General features: G+C 38.6%; 1 protein-coding gene and 1 pseudogene across 1 annotated transcript; one reads left to right on the top strand and one right to left on the bottom strand.

The window, feature by feature from the left end:
- The first annotated feature begins 3,709 nt into the window (after nucleotides 1-3,709).
- Nucleotides 3,710-7,976, top strand: TUBA1A (tubulin alpha 1a). The gene is made up of 4 exons (XM_090273109.1): nucleotides 3,710-3,856; nucleotides 5,898-6,120; nucleotides 6,250-6,398; nucleotides 6,786-7,976. The coding sequence occupies exons 1-4, from the start codon at nucleotides 3,854-3,856 to the stop codon at nucleotides 7,764-7,766; spliced, it is 1,356 nt and encodes a 451-aa protein (XP_090129235.1). The 5' UTR covers nucleotides 3,710-3,853; the 3' UTR covers nucleotides 7,767-7,976.
- A 4,365-nt stretch (nucleotides 7,977-12,341) lies between these two features.
- Nucleotides 12,342-12,960, bottom strand: LOC150011702 (large ribosomal subunit protein eL15 pseudogene; annotated as a pseudogene).
- Between the last annotated feature and the right edge of the window lie 9,114 nt (nucleotides 12,961-22,074).

Here is a 22,074-nt window from a genome sequence, read left to right as displayed (position 1 = left end):
GGAGCAATATTAAAGATTTGGTATCTTTATTTTAAAACTAACAGGCAACCATTGATCTGATTTACACAGTGGAGTGACATGATCTATATCATGTGACATGATATGTGATATATATTATAATAAGATCACTGGCTGTGTGTAGAGACTGAACTAGGCAGGGGTAGGAGTGAATGTAGAGGAAATCTAGGAAGGCACTGAGGTTGTCCAGACTAGAGATGTTGTACTTACTAGAATTGAGGCAGTAGAGATGGAAAGAAAAGGATAAGATTTTAGAGATATTTAAGAGGTAGATTTAACAGGACTTAGTGACTGGCTCTATGGTAGTCAGAAAAGAAAGGACAGATGTCAAAAGTAATTCTCATTTCTTATGTGAGAAACCAGGTTTATGCTGCTTCATTTATTGAGCAAGAAAACCTTGTAGGAAGTGCATGTTTGTGTAAAGGTAACTAGTTCAATTTGGGATACCTGTGAGATGTCCAGCTAAAGATCTGAATCTAAGAAGAGATGTCAGGACATCATTAGCATATAGAAAGGATCTTCAGCCTTGGGAATTAATGCACTTTTCATCCACTGGAGTGGATGAGATCACATAGAATAAAATGAGGAAAAGGTCTAGGACTGAACCTTGAGAAACTTCAACATTTAAAAATTAGGAGAGGAGGAAAAGCAGCATAGTCTGAGAAAAAAATGTAGGCGGGAAATGCAGAAAATGTAGTTTTCAAGGCCAAGGGAAGAAGGTGTCTCAAAAAAGAGGTAATAGTCAACTGTAACAAAGCTTTCATAGGTCATCAAGAACTAAAAAGTGTTACATGGATTTAGCCACAAACATGGAGGGAATTTGGTTTTAAGGAATGGTAGGAGCAGAATCCAGATTGGAATAAATTTAGGGATAAGTAGGAGGTGAAGAAGTAGAAAAAAATGTTGACAACTCTTGTTTCCTACATAAGTTATGATATACAGGGTCATGTAATGGAATCTACAAGGCCCCTCCCCATACACACACAAACACATACCATTCTCAAGTCTATATATAAATCATCTACTTGTTTTATTCTTTAATTTGATTGGAAGATTCTGTTGAAAAGAGACCATGCTATTTATTGCCTCTGATTCCCACAGTATTCAGAATGATCCAGGGTTTACTATAGACACTCAGTAAGTGCTTATTCTATAAAAAAAGTAAAATACTTTATTAAATACCTTTAAATTAGTAACCATAATAATAGTTAATGAAAATATGAACAGAGAGAAGCTGTTCATTTAATTCAACAAACATGTATCAATATATGTCTAGTGTATACCAGGCACTTTGCCAGGGACTAGGATTCACATTTTAATGGAGGAGAGGTATAGACACACAAATAATTTAAATTCCACAATCTTATAAAGGGGAAAAATGTTTTATACTAACCTTACTGTGGACAAGAATGAATCCATTAGTGAAATAGTTGATGTAAGTTTAAAAAATTGGCAGTAAAAATAAGAAGTAAACAAAAAAAATTTTTTTTGCCTCCCATTGCATACTAGTAAATCCGATGAGGAACAAAAATAATAGATTAGTTATTTTCCCTGCTTTTCCATTTATATATTTAAGATTATCTGTGCTCAAATAGTCATTTCTAGCCTAGATATTATTGTTTCTTATGCCCAAGGGAAGAAAAAAATCCTCATTTACATAAGGAACAGAATGGCTCTGGGATAGAATTACAAAGGATCAATTACATGAACCCTCCTCTTTTTTAAATTTAATCCTCAGTGTAAACTGCATAAAGAATTGAGACTATTGGGCACATTTCTTTTATATTGTAAAGAAAATAAAATTCAAGACTGTGCCTCTTGTTCCCAAAAGATCTGTACAATTGACCATGGTCCAACAGTGTCTCATTTATTTCATTTTTAAAAATTGGCAAGAAGTATTTCCAATGAGCTACTTAATTAATCCTTATATTTCCCTATGATGTTTAATTCTTATTTTTGTTAAATGTACTTCTGAGTTTAGAAAGGTGCATTCAAGCTGCCTTTAATTTTCCTGTCTCTTTACTGAAACATATTTTCATTTGTTAAAGATAAGATGATGTTGAAGATTATTTTTTATAGAAAATATGCAAGAAGTAGATAAAATAATTTGTATGTTCGGTTTTTCATCCCTACAGAAGACTACTGCAGCAAATTTGAAAAAGTAAAACAGAGCTATGGAGAGCAGGCTAGTAAATTCCATGGCCACCATTGTAACACCACAACCTGTACCAGCTGTCTTTTCAAGTGCCTCCCTCCCATGCCCTGCTTTGCCTGCTAGCCCAGCAAGAATGAATGGGCTCTACAGAGCAGTGTAAATGGTGCTGCAGACCCTAAAAATAAGTCGCTGAAAACCGAAGGGAAAATATAAAATTTCAACTTAGTGGTCAATACTAACTTCTTTACATCTGAAATTTCATTAGTAGTGTCAGGAGGTACCCAGTCTAGACTTTTATTTTGCATAGCCTATCCTTGTTGATAATGGAGCCTTTCTCAGTAACAACAACAAAATTACTGCAATCCACTTCCTAGAGGGTGAAAGCAAAGCCTTTTGTCCCAAGAGGCAATTGAGCAACCACCAGTCTCTAGTTGAATAGCAACCGTGTGAGGCTGACTACAATTGCCACAGTTGCCTCTCAGAGATTTACCAAATTCATATAAGATATACATGAAAAAGAAATGCAAAAAAGAAAAGAAAAGAAAGCGAGAAAGAAATGCAGTTACTGAGTTGACATCACACAGTTGTCTCTGGATGGAGGCACCATTACAAAATGATCTTCTTTTTTACAATTCACAGCTCTCCTACTTTATTTGGTATCTCAGTTATTGTTCTCATTCCATAAAACAGAACAATGCAAAATATAACTGCATGCACAGGTAGTACTGCCTTCTGAACTCAATTCTTTTTCCTTGCATTTTTTCAAGTCATTATCAGGAAAGATAATTCATTGTACTGAACAATACACTACATAAAATATATTGCATAGACTTCTGATAAAGAAATATTTCTTGTAAACTAACTATGGTATGTTCATTAGATCTTAATTATTGGCATGTTAGAAATATTGGTGTGTTTCCATTTTAGTATGTTTATTCTTTCCATCTTTCAATTTTGTTTAGCTATTTGGGGGTCAGGATGCAAAAGAAGGTCTGAAAATAAATCACTTGAACCTGAGAAACCATTTTGGATCTCTATTATTGAAAACCTTTGTAAAAAGCACATTTACCCAAGCCATTGTAATCATCACCGCCATCACTTCCTACTTTATTTTTAAAGCAATTAGAGAATGTTGAATCCTCACCGAATGTGGTCGAGTTTGATGAAGGAACTGGGAGTAATTTTACATTAAATATTTCATCTCGACACAGATTCTGCGATGGTTGGAAAAAAACACTGGTGGTTTTGACTGTTGTTTGAGGTTTAAGCAACATAAAATTATCCAACCCCAGTTCTCTTACTTTCCTGTTGCACCCCCGTCCCAGCCCCACCCCATCATGGATGCTCCGCTGACTGTTTTTTCTCGGTCTCTTTGTCTGAAGGATGCAAACAGTCTATGGATGCTAGGGAAAAGGGGGTGGGGGAGAGATTACCTCATCCCATGTCGTTTGCACCAATCACAACTCTCCTGTCCTGGCTTCTCTGGGCAGATTGAGGGGTCTGGACCAACAGGAAAAGGCCCCAGCCCATCCCCATGGTGACTGAGTTGTATATAGGGAGCTGCATCCGCCCATATGCCGCAGGTTCTCTTACATCGACCGCTTAAGAGTCGCGCTGTAAGAAGCAACAACCTCTCTTCTTCCTCTCCGTCATCCATTAGGCAGCCGCAAAGCAGCAACCATGGTAAGAATCTGTTTTCTCCGGCTCGTTGCTGCCGTTGGGTGGGATCAGTCTCCTAGGGTCTACTTGGAACATGTGAAACCCTTTTCCCTTTACAACTTCTTCGGTAAGGGTAGACTTACGCTTTATCAGCGAGGTTAAGCTTCGTCTGTCCCAAATCCTGAGTCAGCCGCCGCCGCAGTGCGGGGTGCAGGAGCCCAGCAAGAACTGCGCCCAGCGCGCGGCAGAACCGTGGGGAAGAACAAAGGCGGCGTGGAAGGGCTTTTTGTTATACGAGCCTTTCCGAGCTGCAAGCAGCCCATCTGTTGGTGATGAAAAGGTCTGGGGCAGGGAAAGACGGTCGTGGCTTCTCCTACGTAGCCCTTGTGTATGTGCATAACGTATTCATGTGACCCGGAGAGGTTTTTTTCTTCTTCGCGGTTCCCTAGAGGCAAGGAGAAGAGGAGTCGCTCCAAAAGATCAGGGGTCGGTGGGGATAGCTGGGAGGAGTGGGGGTTGAGAAGGACTTGGACAAAGCGGAGCCTTGGATTAGAAAAAAAAAAAAAGTTTTCCTCGCCGGTTCTTCTGGCATTTTAGGAAGATATCCGTATATTAACGAGGGAAAAAGTGGTTAGTTTATGTTGGAGCCAGTGGTGGCCGACGGTAGCCGGCGTCAGGGCGGCGCAGGGGCGGAGTTGTTTGTTTCTGGCTTCTCTGGCCTTGGGGCCACTGGGCGGGGTTCGCTTTTGCTGAACCTCTTCTGTCAGAAGACTTTTAATAAGTCTTTAATCATTGCGGAACTGTAGGCTAAAAGATTTTTCATTCACAGCTATAACGTAGGTGAAATATTTTTATCTGAGGAGCAAAATCATAATTCACTTGACAAGCCCTTTAAAGTCTGGTCTGGGGCTATCCCGTCATGACTGACTCGCTTGAGTGTGTCTGTCGGTCTTCACTACATATTCAGTGAGGGAGAAAGACCACAGTGTGAGCCAGGATACTCCCAATGTTCAGGACCCAGGGAAACGCCCTTCCCAACACCCCCGCCCCCATATGTCAGTGAAGAGACAATGATAGACAATGGAAGCTGAAGCCATTGAGCCCATACAGGCGAAAATATCCATTGAATGTAATGAGTATGAACATTCTGTGGTAGGTAGGAAAACCTCAGAATGAAAACAGGTACTATTTTGTTGTTTTAAATAAATATTTCATTATCCTTTCACTGGGTTTTTATTCTTTGGTAGCTTCTCATGTGATATGTTTCTAATTTAGGAACTTGTTTTAAAGACACTCATAATTTTCCCAGTTTTTTACAGTGGAGAAGATTCTGGAGAAACTTTTTTAAAAAAGTAATGCAATTGCTGCAAAGAAGAATTATACTGTGTCCAGCTGTCTTTTGTTCTCATGCATCTTTATTAGTTCATTTCAATTTAGGCATATGGTCCCAGCCTGGCTCAGAAGAGGAAAACTGGCAGAATGGCACAATGAGATCATGTAGGCAGTTTCTGGAAATAGAGCTTGCTCTGTTAAATAATGTAGCAGACAGTACAGGCTAGCACCAGGCACAGCAAATGCAGCAGTGCAGGAGTCAGCCCTTGCTGAGCTTCCAACCCCCTAAGTACAGATGGATTCTGCAGATAGACTGCAAAAGGGTGTGGCCTCTAGCCTCAGCTGCAGTACAGATGTCCATGTTGAAATACCAAATCATATTTAGAAGAAACTACTTAAAGGGAAAGGTTTCCAATTAATTAATGATTGAATTTAACTTTATTTTATAAAATCTGTGCTTTCAATATTTTTTAAATATGAAAAACCTATTCAAGTATGCCTGTGACAATGGGCTTTGGACCATGTGCTAAACAGTTCGACATTATTATTCAGGCCACACCCATCTGCAACATTTGCAGCAGGTGCTTTTCCTTAATCATTTCTATCATGTTAGGGATATGACCTCAGATAAATTTGAAGAATATGTATATTACTAAAATTATTTTTAGATACTTACTGAAAATTCAAAATGCTAACACAATCTAATTTTACAATTTTTGTTTTCTTCCCACAGCGTGAATGTATCTCCATCCACGTTGGCCAGGCTGGTGTCCAGATTGGCAACGCCTGCTGGGAGCTCTACTGCCTAGAACATGGCATCCAGCCTGATGGCCAGATGCCAAGTGACAAGACCATTGGGGGGGGAGATGACTCCTTCAACACCTTCTTCAGTGAGACAGGTGCTGGCAAGCACGTGCCCAGGGCAGTGTTTGTAGACCTGGAACCCACAGTCATTGGTGAGTTGATCTCAGTAACCAGAGTGAGATCCCAGGGGGCTGGGACAGGAGGTGTGTCCTAGGGGCATCTGTTGAGCAGGCTTATGTGGGTTGTTAGTGATGGGTGGCCACTTTGTTTCCCTTTTCCAGATGAAGTTCGCACTGGTACCTACCGCCAGCTCTTCCACCCTGAGCAGCTGATCACAGGCAAGGAAGATGCTGCCAATAACTATGCCCGTGGACACTACACCATTGGCAAGGAGATCATTGACCTCGTCCTGGACCGAATTCGGAAACTGGTATGTTTGTTCTCAAGAATAAAGTAAATAAATGAACTTAAAGAAGACATTTAACATAAGTTTTTTTTTTCCAGGCACAAAATTGAAATGTAATAAAGAGTGAGATAAATTAATTCCTTTATAGTTTGTTAAAATTTTCAAAACATGAATTATTTGGAATCATTTCATTTTAATGAAGATATTTTTAATTAAAAAATGCTGAACTATTCCAGAAAGGCCTACATTTTTTAAAGCGGGTTTTTTTTGTTTTTGTTTTTTTTTTTTTTTGGTTGGTTGTTGTTTTTTGTCAAAATAAGATCTATATCCTTAGAATTGTATAAAAAGTGAAAATATATTGATCAGTTATCACAAAAAGCAGTAACTGTTTCCTCTATTCTTTCCCTACAGGCTGACCAGTGCACAGGTCTTCAGGGCTTCTTGGTTTTCCACAGCTTTGGTGGGGGAACTGGTTCTGGGTTCACCTCCCTGCTGATGGAGCGTCTCTCTGTCGATTATGGCAAGAAGTCCAAGCTGGAGTTCTCCATTTACCCAGCCCCCCAGGTTTCTACAGCTGTAGTTGAACCCTACAACTCCATCCTCACCACCCACACCACCCTGGAGCACTCTGATTGTGCCTTCATGGTTGACAATGAGGCCATCTATGACATCTGTCGTAGAAACCTCGATATTGAGCGCCCAACCTACACTAACCTGAATAGGTTGATAGGTCAAATTGTGTCCTCCATCACTGCTTCCCTCAGGTTTGATGGAGCCCTGAATGTCGATCTGACCGAATTCCAGACCAACCTGGTGCCCTATCCCCGCATCCACTTCCCTCTTGCCACATATGCTCCTGTCATCTCTGCTGAGAAAGCCTACCATGAACAGCTTTCTGTAGCAGAGATCACCAATGCATGCTTTGAGCCAGCAAACCAGATGGTGAAATGTGACCCTCGCCACGGTAAATACATGGCTTGCTGCCTGTTGTACCGTGGTGATGTGGTTCCCAAAGATGTCAATGCTGCCATTGCCACCATCAAGACCAAGCGTACCATCCAGTTTGTGGACTGGTGCCCCACTGGCTTCAAAGTTGGCATTAATTACCAGCCTCCCACTGTGGTGCCTGGTGGAGACCTGGCCAAAGTACAGCGAGCTGTGTGCATGCTGAGCAACACCACAGCTATTGCTGAGGCCTGGGCTCGCCTGGATCACAAGTTTGACCTGATGTACGCCAAGCGTGCTTTTGTCCACTGGTACGTGGGTGAGGGCATGGAGGAAGGAGAGTTTTCTGAGGCCCGTGAGGACATGGCTGCCCTAGAGAAGGATTATGAGGAGGTTGGTGTGGATTCTGTTGAAGGAGAGGGTGAGGAAGAAGGAGAGGAATACTAAAGTTAAAACGTCAACGGTGCTGCTTTTACAGGGAAGCTTATTCTGTTTCAAACATGAAAAGTTGTGGTCTGATCAGTTAACTTGTATGTAGCAGTGTATACTCATACAATTACTGGCCTATGCTTTAAAACATGAAGCTTTGTTACAGACCCAGCTAGTCCACTTCTCTGAAGGGTTTGAATAAAGTATTCCCTGTCTTAAATGAGTTCAGACTTGTTTGTATTTCTTATTTGGGTATCTGAAAAGTTTTATGTACTTGGTACATTGAGTAGAAAGAATAACTGTTGACTGTGGTATATACATGTATTATGAAGTGACGTGACTTTGGTTTGTTTCATTTTGTTTTAATTTATTGAGAGAGGGGGAAGGAGGGAGAAAGAGAGGGAGAGAAATATCGATGTGTGGTTGCCTCCCACATCCCCTTAACTGGAACCTGGCCAGGAACCCAGTAATGTGCCCTGACTGGGAATTGAACTGGCTACCCTTTGGTTTTCAGGCTGGCACTCAATCCACCAAGCTACATAAGCCAGGACAGAGGTGACTATTTTAAATTATCTTAGTATATTATAAAACTTATTTATAAATTATAAAATGTATATCTATATATAATTAGATACCATCCATGCTATTCTTTAGTTTTGACTATTATAATAGTTATAAAAATGCCTAGTACTTTTTATAATTGACATTTGCTAATACACAGCCAATGATCCAACTGGCTGCTGAGTATTCCGAATGCATCAGCAGGTCTTACAAGCTTATTTTCATACCCCTCATCTTGACATGTGTCTGCTGTCATTCTTCTCTGCCCGGGCTTCTCAAAACAAATCTCTCCAAGCAGTTGTCCCCTATGCTAGATCTAGTTCTTTTCTTTTTTCTAAACTTATTTTCAGCTGAATGTGACAACGGAAAATCCTGGTAAATTTACTCACTAATGTGTTAGTTATATATCTGAATTTTAACTCTCCAAAGATATTCTTCCTTTAATATGTGCCAGTTACTTCAAAACAAAATTAGTAGTGGAATTGCAGGCATCAGCACTAACACAGTAAGAGAAAGTTTGGGACAAATAGCTTTTTCAACAATAGAGTGCACCTGCTAGTCCAACTGACCAAAAGGCTAAGGACCCAAGGATAACAAATTGTCATGCTTTCATGTTTCCTTGTTCTGATAAAATATCCAGTGGTGATGCATTTTTAAAAAATTTTTATTAATAGCCTATTTACCTTTGACACTGCCAACTAAAGGGTGAATAGTATTGTAGTTACTGGAATCTGAGTTTAATGTAACAATGGAAATAGTCATGGGCCACATAACATTTCAGTGAGTGACAGACTGCATGTGAGACAGTGTTGCCACAGCATAATAAAGCTGAGAAATTCCCATCGCCCAGTGATGTAGCCATTGTGAAGTCCTGGTGCACCACATTATATGTTTGTAGTGATGCTGGCAATTGTGTAAAAGTATAGCACAGTATATAATACTTGATAATAAGTGACCATGTTACTGGTTTGTGTATTTACCATACTTTTTAAACATTATTTTAGAGTACACATTTCCTGCTTAAAAAAGAAAGTTTGTTGTAAAACAGTATGTAGTGTTGCAGCAGCTTCACACATGTTTTTACTTCATTTCTTGATTGACTAATTTTCTATTAGGATTGATTTAATCTCATGTTTTGTACAGTACCATGGCTTGTAGTCTGCAAGCAATATAGCTTAGCTGTGTAGTAGACTGTACCATCTAGGTTTGTGTAAGTACATTTTGTAGTGTTCACGCACATCTACACAATTGTCTAACAAAGCATTTCTCAGAATATCCCGTTTGATTGTAATACAAAATAATAAGCTGAGATCAACTAAAAGCCAATCCAATACTGCTGAGTAGCCTTAACTAGAAGCCAATGCAAATAGGTCTGATGAACAAAAACTTAAGTCATTCATATAAAAAGCAATGGAAACTAGATCAAATGTAAGTTTTTAATGTACATTTCCAGAAACTAGCAAAGTATAAGGGATATGGTAGGTATACAATGATTACTGGTTGAATGAGTAAAGTAGGATAGAACAGATACAAGTATAAAATGAAAGGGAAAAAAGCTCTAGGATCCTAATTTTTAAAAAACACATTTTATAGCTTTGTCCACAGACAAGGCCTAGAACCACTGTAGCAATGAGTATCCCTAGCATTTAGATAAATACCATTTTCCACTAAAAGGAACTGGAATGTTTTAGAGAAAAGACTGATTCAAAGCCTGAAGCAGGAATTTCAGCCTCAAATATTTTCTCATTCCAGAGAGCAAGGAAGATATAAAAAACTGAAGTATAACAGGAGTCAGGTTGAAGGGGCTCTCATTGATGGTACAATGTGAGCACTGAAAACCATAGTGAGTGCAATAGACTGAACCATACAAAATATTGTTTTAAACAAGGGAAAACAGTATGCCAGCTATTTAAAAATGTTAAATACAGAATTACCATATGATCCAGTGACTCTATTTCTTGGGTATATACCAAAACAAATTGAAAACAGAGTTGGACAGATATTTGTATATCCTTGCTCCTAGCAGCATTATTCACAATAGCCAAAAAGTAAAAGCAACTCTATGTCTATTAGTGGGTGAATGAATAAACAAAATGTGGTATATACATACAATGGAGTGGTATATACATACAATGGAATATTATTCAGGCTTTAAAAAAAATCTGCCCTGACTGGTATGACTCGGTTGGTGTCATCCTGCAAAGCAAAAGGTCATGGCACATGCCTAGTTGCAAGTTTGGTCCCCCAAATGATGTTTCTCACATCCATGCCCCCCCCCAACTTCTCTAAATAAATAAATAAATAAATAAATAAATAAAATTCTGACACATGCTACAACATGGATAAACTTTGAAAACATTAAGCTAGGTGAAATAAGCCAAACACAGAAGAACCAGTGCTGCCTGATTCTATTTATATGAGGTACCTAGAATAGTTAAATTCATAGACAGAAAGAATAGTGGTTACCAGGGACTAGGGGTAAGGATATAATGAGAAGTTATTGCTTAACAAATTCAGTTTGTAATGATGAAAAAGTTCTGGAGATAAATAGTGGTGATTGCTGCAAAATGATGCAAGTGTACTTAATGATACTAAATGGTACACTTAAATAGGGTTAAAGTTTTAAATTTTATGTTATTATATTTTACCACAATTTCAAAAACAAACACTGAAAGCATACAAATCAAGACCTAAAAAAATTATTACAGTGGTACCTCGGTCCTCGTCATTAATTCGTTCTGTAAATCGTGACCAGTGCTGAACGATGAAGCATTTTATTTTCTCTTGCGGTGTGGAGTCATGACTCATACAAGTTCTAGCAAGTACGACAAGCCCCAAGCAAGCGTCAAGTGCTGAAACTTTTTTTTCTCATCTAAATGAGACAAGCACTGGATTTGACTAGTTCTGAAGCTGTGAGTACTGAGGTATGACTGTGCCTTTTGGAGCATACATAGTCTAACCAAATTTTGAATGTATTTTACTATACAAACATGTAATTGTATTACAAAACAAAGAATTAAATCAAGGTAGAAAAATATCTCTAAAAATTAAGTAATATGAAACAAATGAATCTAACCAAGTATCAAAATACTGACTTAAGTACAGACAGGGGAATTATTTCACTTGACTTTAAAACATAGTGATTTGATTGTATATCCCTAATGAAATATATTCTAATAAAAAAGAAACTAAAAATAATAAACTCTTCAGTAATCATATTGCTAGGAATAATATTAATATAGCTGCTTTGAACTATATCAGATTAAATAAAATAATTCATTAATTTTATTAGTATACAAAACCTTAAAAGTTATGTCACATAAGTTCAAAAAAGTGGATGAATTTTAAGTGGAGATACTGGAAAAATTCCAAATCAAAATTCTAGAAATGAAAAATATATCTAAGGCCCTGGCCAGGTAGGTGAGTTGATTAGAGCATTGTCCCCATATTCCAAAATTGCAGGTTCAATCCCTGATCAGGACACATATAAGAATCAACCAATGAATGCATAAATAAGTGAAACAACAAATTGTCTGTCCGTCTGTCTGCTTCCCTCCCTTTCTCTCTCCCTCCCACCCTCTCTTCCTCTCTCCCTCCAAAAATTAATAAGTAAAAATTTTTTAAAGAATGGCAGCCCTGACTGGTGTAGCTCAGTTGGTTGAGTCTCATCCTGCAAACCAAAAGGCTGCCAGTTTGATTCCTGGTCAAGGTACATGCCTGGGTTGCAGGTTGGGTTGCAGGTTTGGTCCCTGGTCGGGGCGCATATGAGAGACAACTGATCGATGTTTCTCTCTCACATCTATGTTTCACTCTCTTTTTTCTCCCTCACTTCCCTCGCTCTAAAAATAAATAAATAAATATTTTTTTTAAATGCTGTTATAAATATGGGTATACAAGTATCTCTTCCAGAAACCTGCTTTCAATTCTTTTGGGATATACCCAGAAGTGGAATTGTGGGATCACATGATAATTCTGTTTAATTTTTTTGACTGTTCTAAATTGTTTATTAGGTAATAATTTTACAAACTCTACCTATATTAGCAATAATGGTCAAGCTGGAAAGTATTACACCTTCCCCAAGCTGCACAGTGAGAACCACCAGTAGTGTGGTGGAACCTGTAGCCTTTCCAAGGCCATGGCTCTTGTGCCCCACAGGCGTCAGTCCTGGCATCTATCTATCTCCCTGTGCTTGTGGTCTGGTTTGGTGATCCACTGGGTGTCAGGAATCCTTCTGACAGTCATAGGGAATGGATCAATGAGGATAATCTCAAAGAATGTGTACTTGGGATCTTCACCAACCCAGTAAGGATTCAGGACTCTCAGAGCCCCACAGTGGTGTTCAGCTCACTCGTCGGCAACAGATGAGGCTTCCAGCAAACTGTAGCTGGTTAACGCCATGAGGGACAGGTTTGCTGTGGGTTACACCCTAGGAATAGGGCATTTGCGGCCACCACAGCACATATGAAAACAATATATGATATAAACTTTTTTGGCCTTGTATCCCCACCTGTATGCTTTATCGGGCCAAGTGGGGGTGGCGGGTCCTGTGGAGCACAGAGCTGGTGTACTGCCAGCAGCACACCGTGAGAAGGGCATTTACATCAGATTGCTTCTTCCTCCATACCTCCTGGATGTGCTTGTAAGTGCTCATCTTGGCTTACTTGATGGCTGTGGCCAGACAGAAAGGAAGAGCCTTTCTTCTACGTTTAATTTTTTATGAGGAACTGCCATACTGTTTTCCATAAAGGCTACAGCATTTTACATTCCTGCCAACAGTGTACACAGGTTCCAATTTCTCCATATCCTTGGCAACACTTTTATTTTGTTTTGTTTTTTGATAGTAGCCATTTTAATATATGAGGTGGTATCTCGTGGTTTTAATTTGCATTCCCCTAATGATTAGTGATGTTGAGTATCTTTAAGTATATAGTATTTTATTGATTATGTTGTTACAGTAGTTCCAATTTTTTTTCCCCTTTGCTCCCCTCTGCCCAGTACCCCCTTTCCCTCCAGCATTCTCACCCCCCTTAGTTTATGTCCATGGGTTGTGCATATAAGTTCTTTGGCTTTACCCTCTCCTATATTATTCTTAACTTCCCCCTGTCTCTTTTGTACCAACCGATTATGCTTCTTAATCCCTGCACCATTTCCCCATTTCTCCCCCTTCCCCCTCCCAGCTGATAACCCTCCAAATGATCCCCATACCTATGATTCTGTTCCTATTCTGGTTTGCTTAGTTGGATTTTGTTTTTATTTTTTAGATTCAGTTGTTGATCGCTGTGAGTTTGTTGTCATTTTAGTGTTCATAGTTTTAAACTTCTTTTTCTTAAGTAAGTCCCTTTAACATTTCATATAATAATGGCTTGGTGATGATGAACTCTTTTAGCTTTACCTTGTCTGGGAAGCACTTTATCTGCCCTTCCATCCTAAATGATGGCTTTGCTGGATAGAGTAGTCTTGGTTGTAGGTCCTTGCTTTTCATCACATTGAATATGAGTATCTTTTTAAAATGTGCTCTTTGGCCACTTGGATACCTTCTTTGGAGAAATGTATCTGTTCAAGTCCTTTGCTCACTATTTTTTAGTATAATTTTTAGCAAGGTATAATTGACATATAACATTAATTTCAGGTGTACAACATAATGACTCAATATGTGCATATATTGCAAAATGATCACCACAATGAGTCTAGTTAAGATCACCATTCATAGTTACAATTTTTTTTTCTCATAATCAGAACTTTAAGATTTACTCTTTTAGCAACTTTCAGGTATGCAATACAATATTACTAACTATAGTAACCATGCTGTAGATTATATCCCCCATGACTTACTTGTTTTATAACTGAAAATTTGTACCTTTTGACCCCTTCACTCATTTTGCCCACCCCCACCTCAATCCTGCCTCTGGCAACCACTAATCTGTTTTTTGTACCTATCATTTGCTCGCTTTTAAATTGGGTTGTTAAGGTTAGGATTAGGGTTTAAAGGGTTAGGGTTAGAAAAATAAAAAATAAAATAAATTGGGTTGTTAATATTAAAAACATTTTTATTCCACTATTTAATCTACGAGGTTATAAGAACCTTGAGATAACTAAAATGTAAAAAATAAAAAATTGACAGCAGGCCCTGGCTGGGTAGCTCAGTTGGTTAGAGCATCATTCCGATATACCAAGGCTGCTGGTTGGATGCCCAGTCAGAGTACACACAAGAAATCAACCAGAGGGCTTCACACCTTCCTAAATCTGCTGAAACAAGCAACAGCTGAGCCCAGCCACCATACCTCTTGCTGAGTGGCCCCAGGCCCCGCATTAATAGCAGCCATTGGCAGACCACTTTATAGCTTACGCCAAGGGGCCCCAGACAGAACACAGGTGGAGGCTGATCTTGGCCTGCACCATATGGAAAACCCCAGAGTCTGCACACCCAGCAAACAGTTACAGACCACATCGGAGCACCACCCAACCACCTCCAAAAGCCATGTAGGGAAGTGGTTGCTAGCCAGGGGTCAGAGCCAGTCCTACTAGCTGTCTGGACTAGGTAAATCCCTCCCATTGACCTGCTGACAGCAATCAAGACTCAGTCAGCTACAAGAGGAGGGAGTACTCAGTCCACACAAAAGGTGCACCTTGAGTACACAGCTTAAAAGACAGAGGAGGCTGTGCCACTGCACCCTACAGGACACCTACTACATTAAGCCATGCTACCAAGACACAGAGTCAAAGCAGCTCTACCTAATATTATACATAGAAGCAAATGCAGGGAGGCTGCCAAAATGAGGAGACAAAGAAATATGTTCTTTGGCTAATCCCTTCAGCTTCTTTCAACCAGTCCCAACTTCCCCCCCTTACTCTTATAGTTGTCAGTCTATTCTATGTTTCTATGACAGCAAAAAATATTTTATCTTCAGATCATCATACATATTTTGTAATTCTCCTGTGTGTATTAATTCCTTCATATTAAAACATAAAAATATAATAATAGTGGTTATGATGCTCATCCTATACATTTTCTTTTTTTTTAAATTATATTTTATTGATTATGCTATCAGTTGTCCTGCATGAGTGAACCAGATGACACCACATGGAACAAATGAACTGTTCTCAGCCCATGGAATCATGAGAATAAATAATCCTTGTTTTAGCCAGTAGGTTTTAGGGCGGTTTGACATATACCAATAGATAACTAAATCAAGGCTTACACACACATGTGGAAAGATGAGAGATATTTTCATCAGATTCTTCAAAATTATTAAAACTACTAGAGGAATGAAACACTGAAAATTCTTTAGGAAATACACATCCTCCTCAACATACTATGGGGTCACATCAGGGTAAATTGATTATTAAGTTGAATATATCGTTAAGTCTAAAATGCATTTACCCTGGATGTTGTGGCTCAGTGGATTGAGCACCAGCCTGCAAACCAAAAGGTCACTGGTTCGATTCCCAGTCAGGGCACATGCCTGGGATACAGGCCAGGTCTCTTGTTGGGTGAGTGTGAGAAGCAACTGATTGATGTTTCCCTTGCACAATGATGTTTTTCTCCCTGTCCCCCTCCCTTTCCCTCTCCCTAAAAATAAATAAATAAAATCTTTAAAATAAAAAATAAAATAAAATGCATTTAATACTACATTGTAGGCCCTTGGCTAGGTAGCTCAACTGGTTAGAGCATCGTCTGATATGCCAAGGTTGCAGGTTACATCCCTGGTGAGGGCACATACAAGAATCAACCAATGAATGCATAAGTAAGTGGAAGAACAAAAATTGATGTCTGTCTGTCTCCCCTCCCCTCTCTCTTTAAAATAAAAAATAAAAAAATACTACATTGTAGAGTATCAGTCATTTATCTTCATCGTTGCATGAATGACTATAAATTATGGCTCACTGCCTCTGCCCAGCATATAAGAGAATATCACACTGCATATTACTAGCCTGAGAAAAGATCAAAATTCAAAGTATGGTATGAATGTGTATCACTCTCTCACCTACATAAAGTTGAAAAATCACAAGTTGAACCATCCTAAGTTGGGGACCATCTGTACCTCATAAGTATTCCCTCTTTCAGTGTTTTTGATGGATACTAGCAGCAATGTGCTTAAGATTACAATCTTTTGCCCTGTGTAAAAAGAGTATGGGTATTGAATTTGGCAATTAAATAAAAGATCATATGCTTTAGCAATCTAATGGGACTGACAACCTAAGGTGAAAAATGAGAAAAGTTATTGCACTATCCCTCCTCTACTCCAAAAGCAGAACACTTTAGGTAGTATTTCAGGGCTAGACCAAAACTCTTCACAAAAAACTGTACACATGCACATGTGAAAATATACATCCCCAGATTATAAATAGATAAATAAATGAACAAAAGCAGACTATTAGTTCTACACCATAAAATGTGGTAGAAATGTAGTTACATGCATGAACCAGCTGGATGTATTCAACTATCATCATAAATAGGTCAGCCATGATGGGAGCTGAGTATAATTTGAAACTGAGTTAGAATCTACCTGGGTAGAGTCCAGATAAAAAAGAATTGAGACAGGAAAAAAACAACTGCAACATAGGGCATGGCTCCCATCTGATGAAAGAGGTCTTGCAGGGCAGAGGGCTGGAAGGAAAATGATAATATTATAGACCAGCAGTCCCAATCCAGTAAAAGATGTAATGAAACAGAAGGGTCCAAGATAATATGGCAAAGAGAAGCTAACCCTGGAAAAAAGGACATGTATTCAGAAATAGTTCAAAGATGCAAGCCAAGGCCTGTGAGGCAGGCTGCCTGGCTTCCATGTTAGACATTATTAGGGAAACAACACCTAAATGCTCCTCAAGTGTCCAGTATGTTGAAGGCCAAAATATCCAAGGTCTGACCTGGAGAGGGAGGCAAAACCCAGGATTCTGGATAGCATTCATCAGAATCCTTGCTGCAGCATATCACAGAAGGGCCAGAGCCCAGTGACAATTTCCAGGAGATTAGACGAAATGAATTACATGTCAGAGCTCATAGGTTTCAATCATGCTATTGGCAAGGGCTGAGGTCTAATATGCAAATAATAGCAGTTACAGAGAAAAAAGAGAACAGAAGAAGAAAAGGCAGTAGTTAAAAAAACAATATAGATTGCTGGATATAAAAATAATAAGGATCACCTGCATTTTTATATACTAAAAATAACTAGAAAATTTAACTTAAAAAGGATATCATTCATAGTAGTATCAAAAATATATAAAGTGCCTAGGGATAAAACTGTGCAAGACACGGGGATAAAAATGGGCAAGATAACACAACTTTATTGGAAAAACACTAAAGTATACCTAAATAGGATTATATACTCGGTCCATGGGTTAGAAGAGTAACCTCATAAAAATTCAGTTTTCTCTCAAATTGATCTGTAGATTCAATGCAATTCCAATCAAGATCACAAAAGACTTTGTGTGTATGGGCACATGCCATCTAAGCATGCACTTGACAAGAGCATGTGTCATAGATGATACCATATAAGAGGATTTTTTAAAAATACAGAATGAACAAAGTTCCTGTGGAACCATTTTTTAAAAATCTTCACCCAAGGATATATTTATTTATTTGAGAGAGAGAGAGAGAACACCTGAGGATATATTTATTGATTTGAGAGAGAAAGAGAGAGAGAGAGAGAGAGAGAGAGAGACATCAATGTGAGAGAGGAACATTGACAGGCTGCCTCCTGTATGTGCCCTGATTGGGGATGGAATATGCAACCTACGTATGTGCCCTAACCAGAGATCAAACCCGCAACCTTTTGATGCACAGGACGATGCTCTGAGTCACCTGGCCAGGGCCCTGCAGCCCATATTATATAACATAGGGAATCGTGGCATCATGGGACAAAGTGCTTGATCTGCTCTCCTAGAGCAAGCCTCCTCATCCTTCTAAGGCTTGGGTAGATATCACTCATATAAGCACTTTGTTTATTTAGATATTATGCTACTAATTGCCTTTCTATGTCCTGATAAGAAAGCTGAAAGATAAGTATATTTACTACTCAGGAAGCTAAATACAAATCCTTTTTATCTAGCCAATCAAGCTAGAGTGAAGGACTTATGTAAGATTAAATTTGATTTTGTCTGTTCTCTATGCTAAGTTTCAGATTCTCTGTTAGTCTTGACAGATCATGTAAAGAGATAAAAGTTCTTTTATTGTCAAACTGTTATGCTACAGAATCAGTCTTTACCTTTCTGGAATGTAGTTCCCTAATTCCAAGACCTGAGCTAACTGCAAAATACTTATAATATGATTTAAAGATTTAAAAAGAGCCATAGTCCTGACCAGTGTGTCTCAGTTGGGTGTCATCCTAAAAAATGAAAGGTCTCCAGTTCAATTCCCAGTCAGGGCACATGCCTCGTTTGCAAGTTCAGTCCCCAGTTGGGGTGCGTAGAAGAGGCAACTGATCGATGTTTCTCTCCCTTCCCCCAAAATAAATAAATAAAAATCTTTTTTTAAGAGCCATAAATACGTCTATTAATGAATTTTTGTTAGTTCATAAATTGTGCTTGTATTAATCAAATAAGCTATTAAGATGTTCTTCCTAGATTTATATTAATTTAACCCAATAACCATATACATTGTATAGGTTAGTTAGAAAAATCACAGAACTTGGATCTAGTTTTCTCTTTGCAGACTTGCAAATTATAAATAAAGAAATGCCTCTAACAGATTCATAACCAAATATAATGCCAAGTCATGTTTTCCCACAATATAGAGTATAAATCCACTTATATATTATATACGTATATGCATAGAGAGATATCTAAAAGAATCTTTAACAGCATTTTTTATTAATGATGGGATTTCAGGTAAATTTTACTTTCATTATAACTTTTTAAGTTGTCTGAATTTTCTATAATGAGTATATAAAACAAAAGAAATGAGAAATTTTTTTTTTATATTGTTCTGTTACAGTTGTCCCATTTTTCCCCTGCCCTGCCCACCTCCCCCCTCTCCCAGTCAATCCCCACACTGTTGTCCATGTCCATGGGTCATTTATACTAGTTCATTGAGAAATATTTTTTAAAAAGACGGAATTTCTTGCCCTGGGTGGTGTGGCTCAGTGGCTTGAGCACTGGCCTGTGAATCGAAAGGTCACTGGTTTGATTCCCAGTCAGGGTACATGCCTGGGTTGTGGGTCAGGACCCCAGTGGGGGCTGTGTGAGAGGCAACCTACTGATATTTCTTTCTCTTTCTCCCTCCCTCCTCTCTCTCTAAAAATAAATAAGTAAAATCTTTTTAAAAATAAATAACTGAAATAAAAATAAAAAGAAGAGATTTATTTCTCCGGTTTGAATTTAAAATTATATTTATACTGGCTATATAGGCTGGGTGTCAAAAAATCCACGCTATTCCGTAATGATGCACTCCATTTGTTTTGCAAGTCTATTTATAGCTGATGCTGCATGTTCTAGATGGCAGTTGCTGTTAAGAACCTCCCCAAATCACTTTGCCGTAATGAAGTCAGGAAGCAATTTCCTCAAAAGAATGCATTAAAAGTGCTAAGCAAATGTGTCACTTGCAACCTTGAGCCTGAGCAATTCTCATTTTTGTATTTCTTCTTTTTTTGTAAAGAACAAAATATCTTAATTTTATCAAGAGTATGATTTTAGCAATGTAATCTAATATCATCGACTTTAGGAATACTCCAATGTAGACTATGTTTCCTTTTAATGACTTCTCAAATCCTTATTCAGCATTTCATTTTCTGGTACTGGCCACTCTTAACCCTTACCCATACCCTCCTATATCCCATTTTGTTTCTGTACCCAAAGTCTTTTTTTTCTAAAGTATATTTTGATTATACTATTACAGTTGTCCCAATTTTTTTTCCCATTGCCCCGCTCCTCCTGGCACATCCCTTCCTGCCAGCAATTGCCCACCTTAGTTCATGTCCATAGGTTGTGCATGTAAATTCTTTGGCTTCATCCTTCCCTATACTATTCTTAACATTCCCCTGTCTATTTTGTACCTACCAATTATGCTTCTTGATCCCTGCTTAGAGCTCCAGCAGTTTCTTCCACTGACTGAATCCCAGTGGTTTTTGCAGCCAGAAGTTGTGTGGACTTGTCTTTTTGGCACTGGAACCCTGGGCTGGGAAGCCTGGTGTGGGGCTGGGACTCCTCACTCTGGAGATACCCCTCCCAAATTGTTATCCACCACATGTGGGTGAGAGACCAGCCCATTCCCACCCCTCCCACCCATCTCAATGGATGTAGTTTAATTCCGTAGTTGTCAGATTTACATTCAGCTTGATTTCTGATGGTTCTGGCTGATGATTGTTCTACATTTTAGTTGTAATTTTGATGTGGTTCTGTGAAGAGGTGAGCCATGTCTGCCTACACGGCCATCTTGACTGGATCCCTTCTTACCCAAAGCTTTAATTTCTATCAATAGTCCACTAGCACCTGTAAAAATAGTAGCTGATTACTTATGACATCATCTTTCCCTAAAGTATTGGTATTTTATACAGGGCATATTGAGGAACTGAAGATTTGACTTGTTTTTAAAGATTTTATTTATCTATTTTTAGAGAGATGGGGAGAGAGCAAGAAAGAGAGTGAGAGAAACATGAGTTGGTTGCCTCTCGCACACCCTCAACTGGGGACCTGGCCCACAACGCAGGTATGTTCCCTGACTGGAAATTGAACTGGCAACCCTTTGGTTTGCAGGCCAACACTCAACCCACTGAGCCCCACCAGCCGGGGCAGATTTGACTTTTAAAGGATTCATCAGGAAAAGATTATTTCGAGCACTATCTAAGCCAAAGCAGATGATATTCTGGGTAGCTATTTTAAGTGTCCAGAGCCATTAAAATAAGAGTATACAGTAATAGATTAATAGCTACTCTTCCTACCCCAAAGCTAACCCTGCCTCTCACACTTTATCTTTTGTTTTTATTTCTAATATCTTTATTGAAATGTAATTTTCACATATTATAAAATTCACCCATTTTAAAGTGTACCTATCGAGCGTTTAGTATATTCACAGAGTTGTGCAACCATCATCACAATCAATTTAGACCATTTTATCACCTGCAAAAGAAACTCTAACTCAGGCAACAACAAGCCCTATGCAACCACTAATCTATTTTCTATTTCCATGGATTTGCCTATTCTGGATATGTCATGTAAATGGAATCATACAATATGCAGGTTCTTTCATTTAACAATGTTTTCAAGTTTCATCTATGTTGTAGCATATATCAGTACTTCGTTTCTTTTTATTGCCAAATAATATTCCATTGTATGAACATACAACATTTTCTTTAGCTATTCATCAGCCACTGGACTTTGGGTTGTTTCTGCTTTTTGGCTATTATGAATTATTCTGTAAAGGAAGAATTTGCCATTTCAAAACATATGTCTTTGGATTATTTTGAACTGAAGGCAATTGAGAAGCAGATAAAATAAAAAATAAAAAGCTCTCCGCCCTCCCCCTATTTGCCTAACAGCAGGATATAGATTTGTACATAAGTTAATCACTGACAACCTTAAACCTTTATCAGCCCAGAGACAATACCAGAGCACTCCATATAGCAAACTTTACTGACTAGCCCTTATCTTCCATGAGCCGCGCCATACATTTGCCTTCCCACAATCAGACTCCCTTAGATACTCTAGGTCCTTTTCCTTTATCTTGTCACTTCTCTAAAAATTTATTGTTCTTTCACTAAAATGCTATATAAGCCCAAGTTTTAACCAAACCTTTGAGTTACTATCCCTGAGTTGCTCCTATATATATAAG

The sequence above is a fragment of the Furipterus horrens genome, unplaced genomic scaffold (genome assembly GCF_987537825.1).
Source record: "Furipterus horrens unplaced genomic scaffold, mFurHor1.1.pri manual_scaffold_4, whole genome shotgun sequence".
NCBI lineage: Eukaryota > Metazoa > Chordata > Mammalia > Chiroptera > Furipteridae > Furipterus > Furipterus horrens.
This window is presented reverse-complemented; position numbering and strand designations above follow the sequence as displayed.

Excerpts from the sequence above, each read along its gene's own strand:
- TUBA1A (XM_090273109.1), top strand. Across the intron at positions 6,121-6,249 it reads CCTGGAACCCACAGTCATTG|ATGAAGTTCGCACTGGTACC; the intron begins GTGAGTTGATCT and ends TCCCTTTTCCAG. Across the intron at positions 6,399-6,785 it reads TGGACCGAATTCGGAAACTG|GCTGACCAGTGCACAGGTCT; the intron begins GTATGTTTGTTC and ends CTTTCCCTACAG.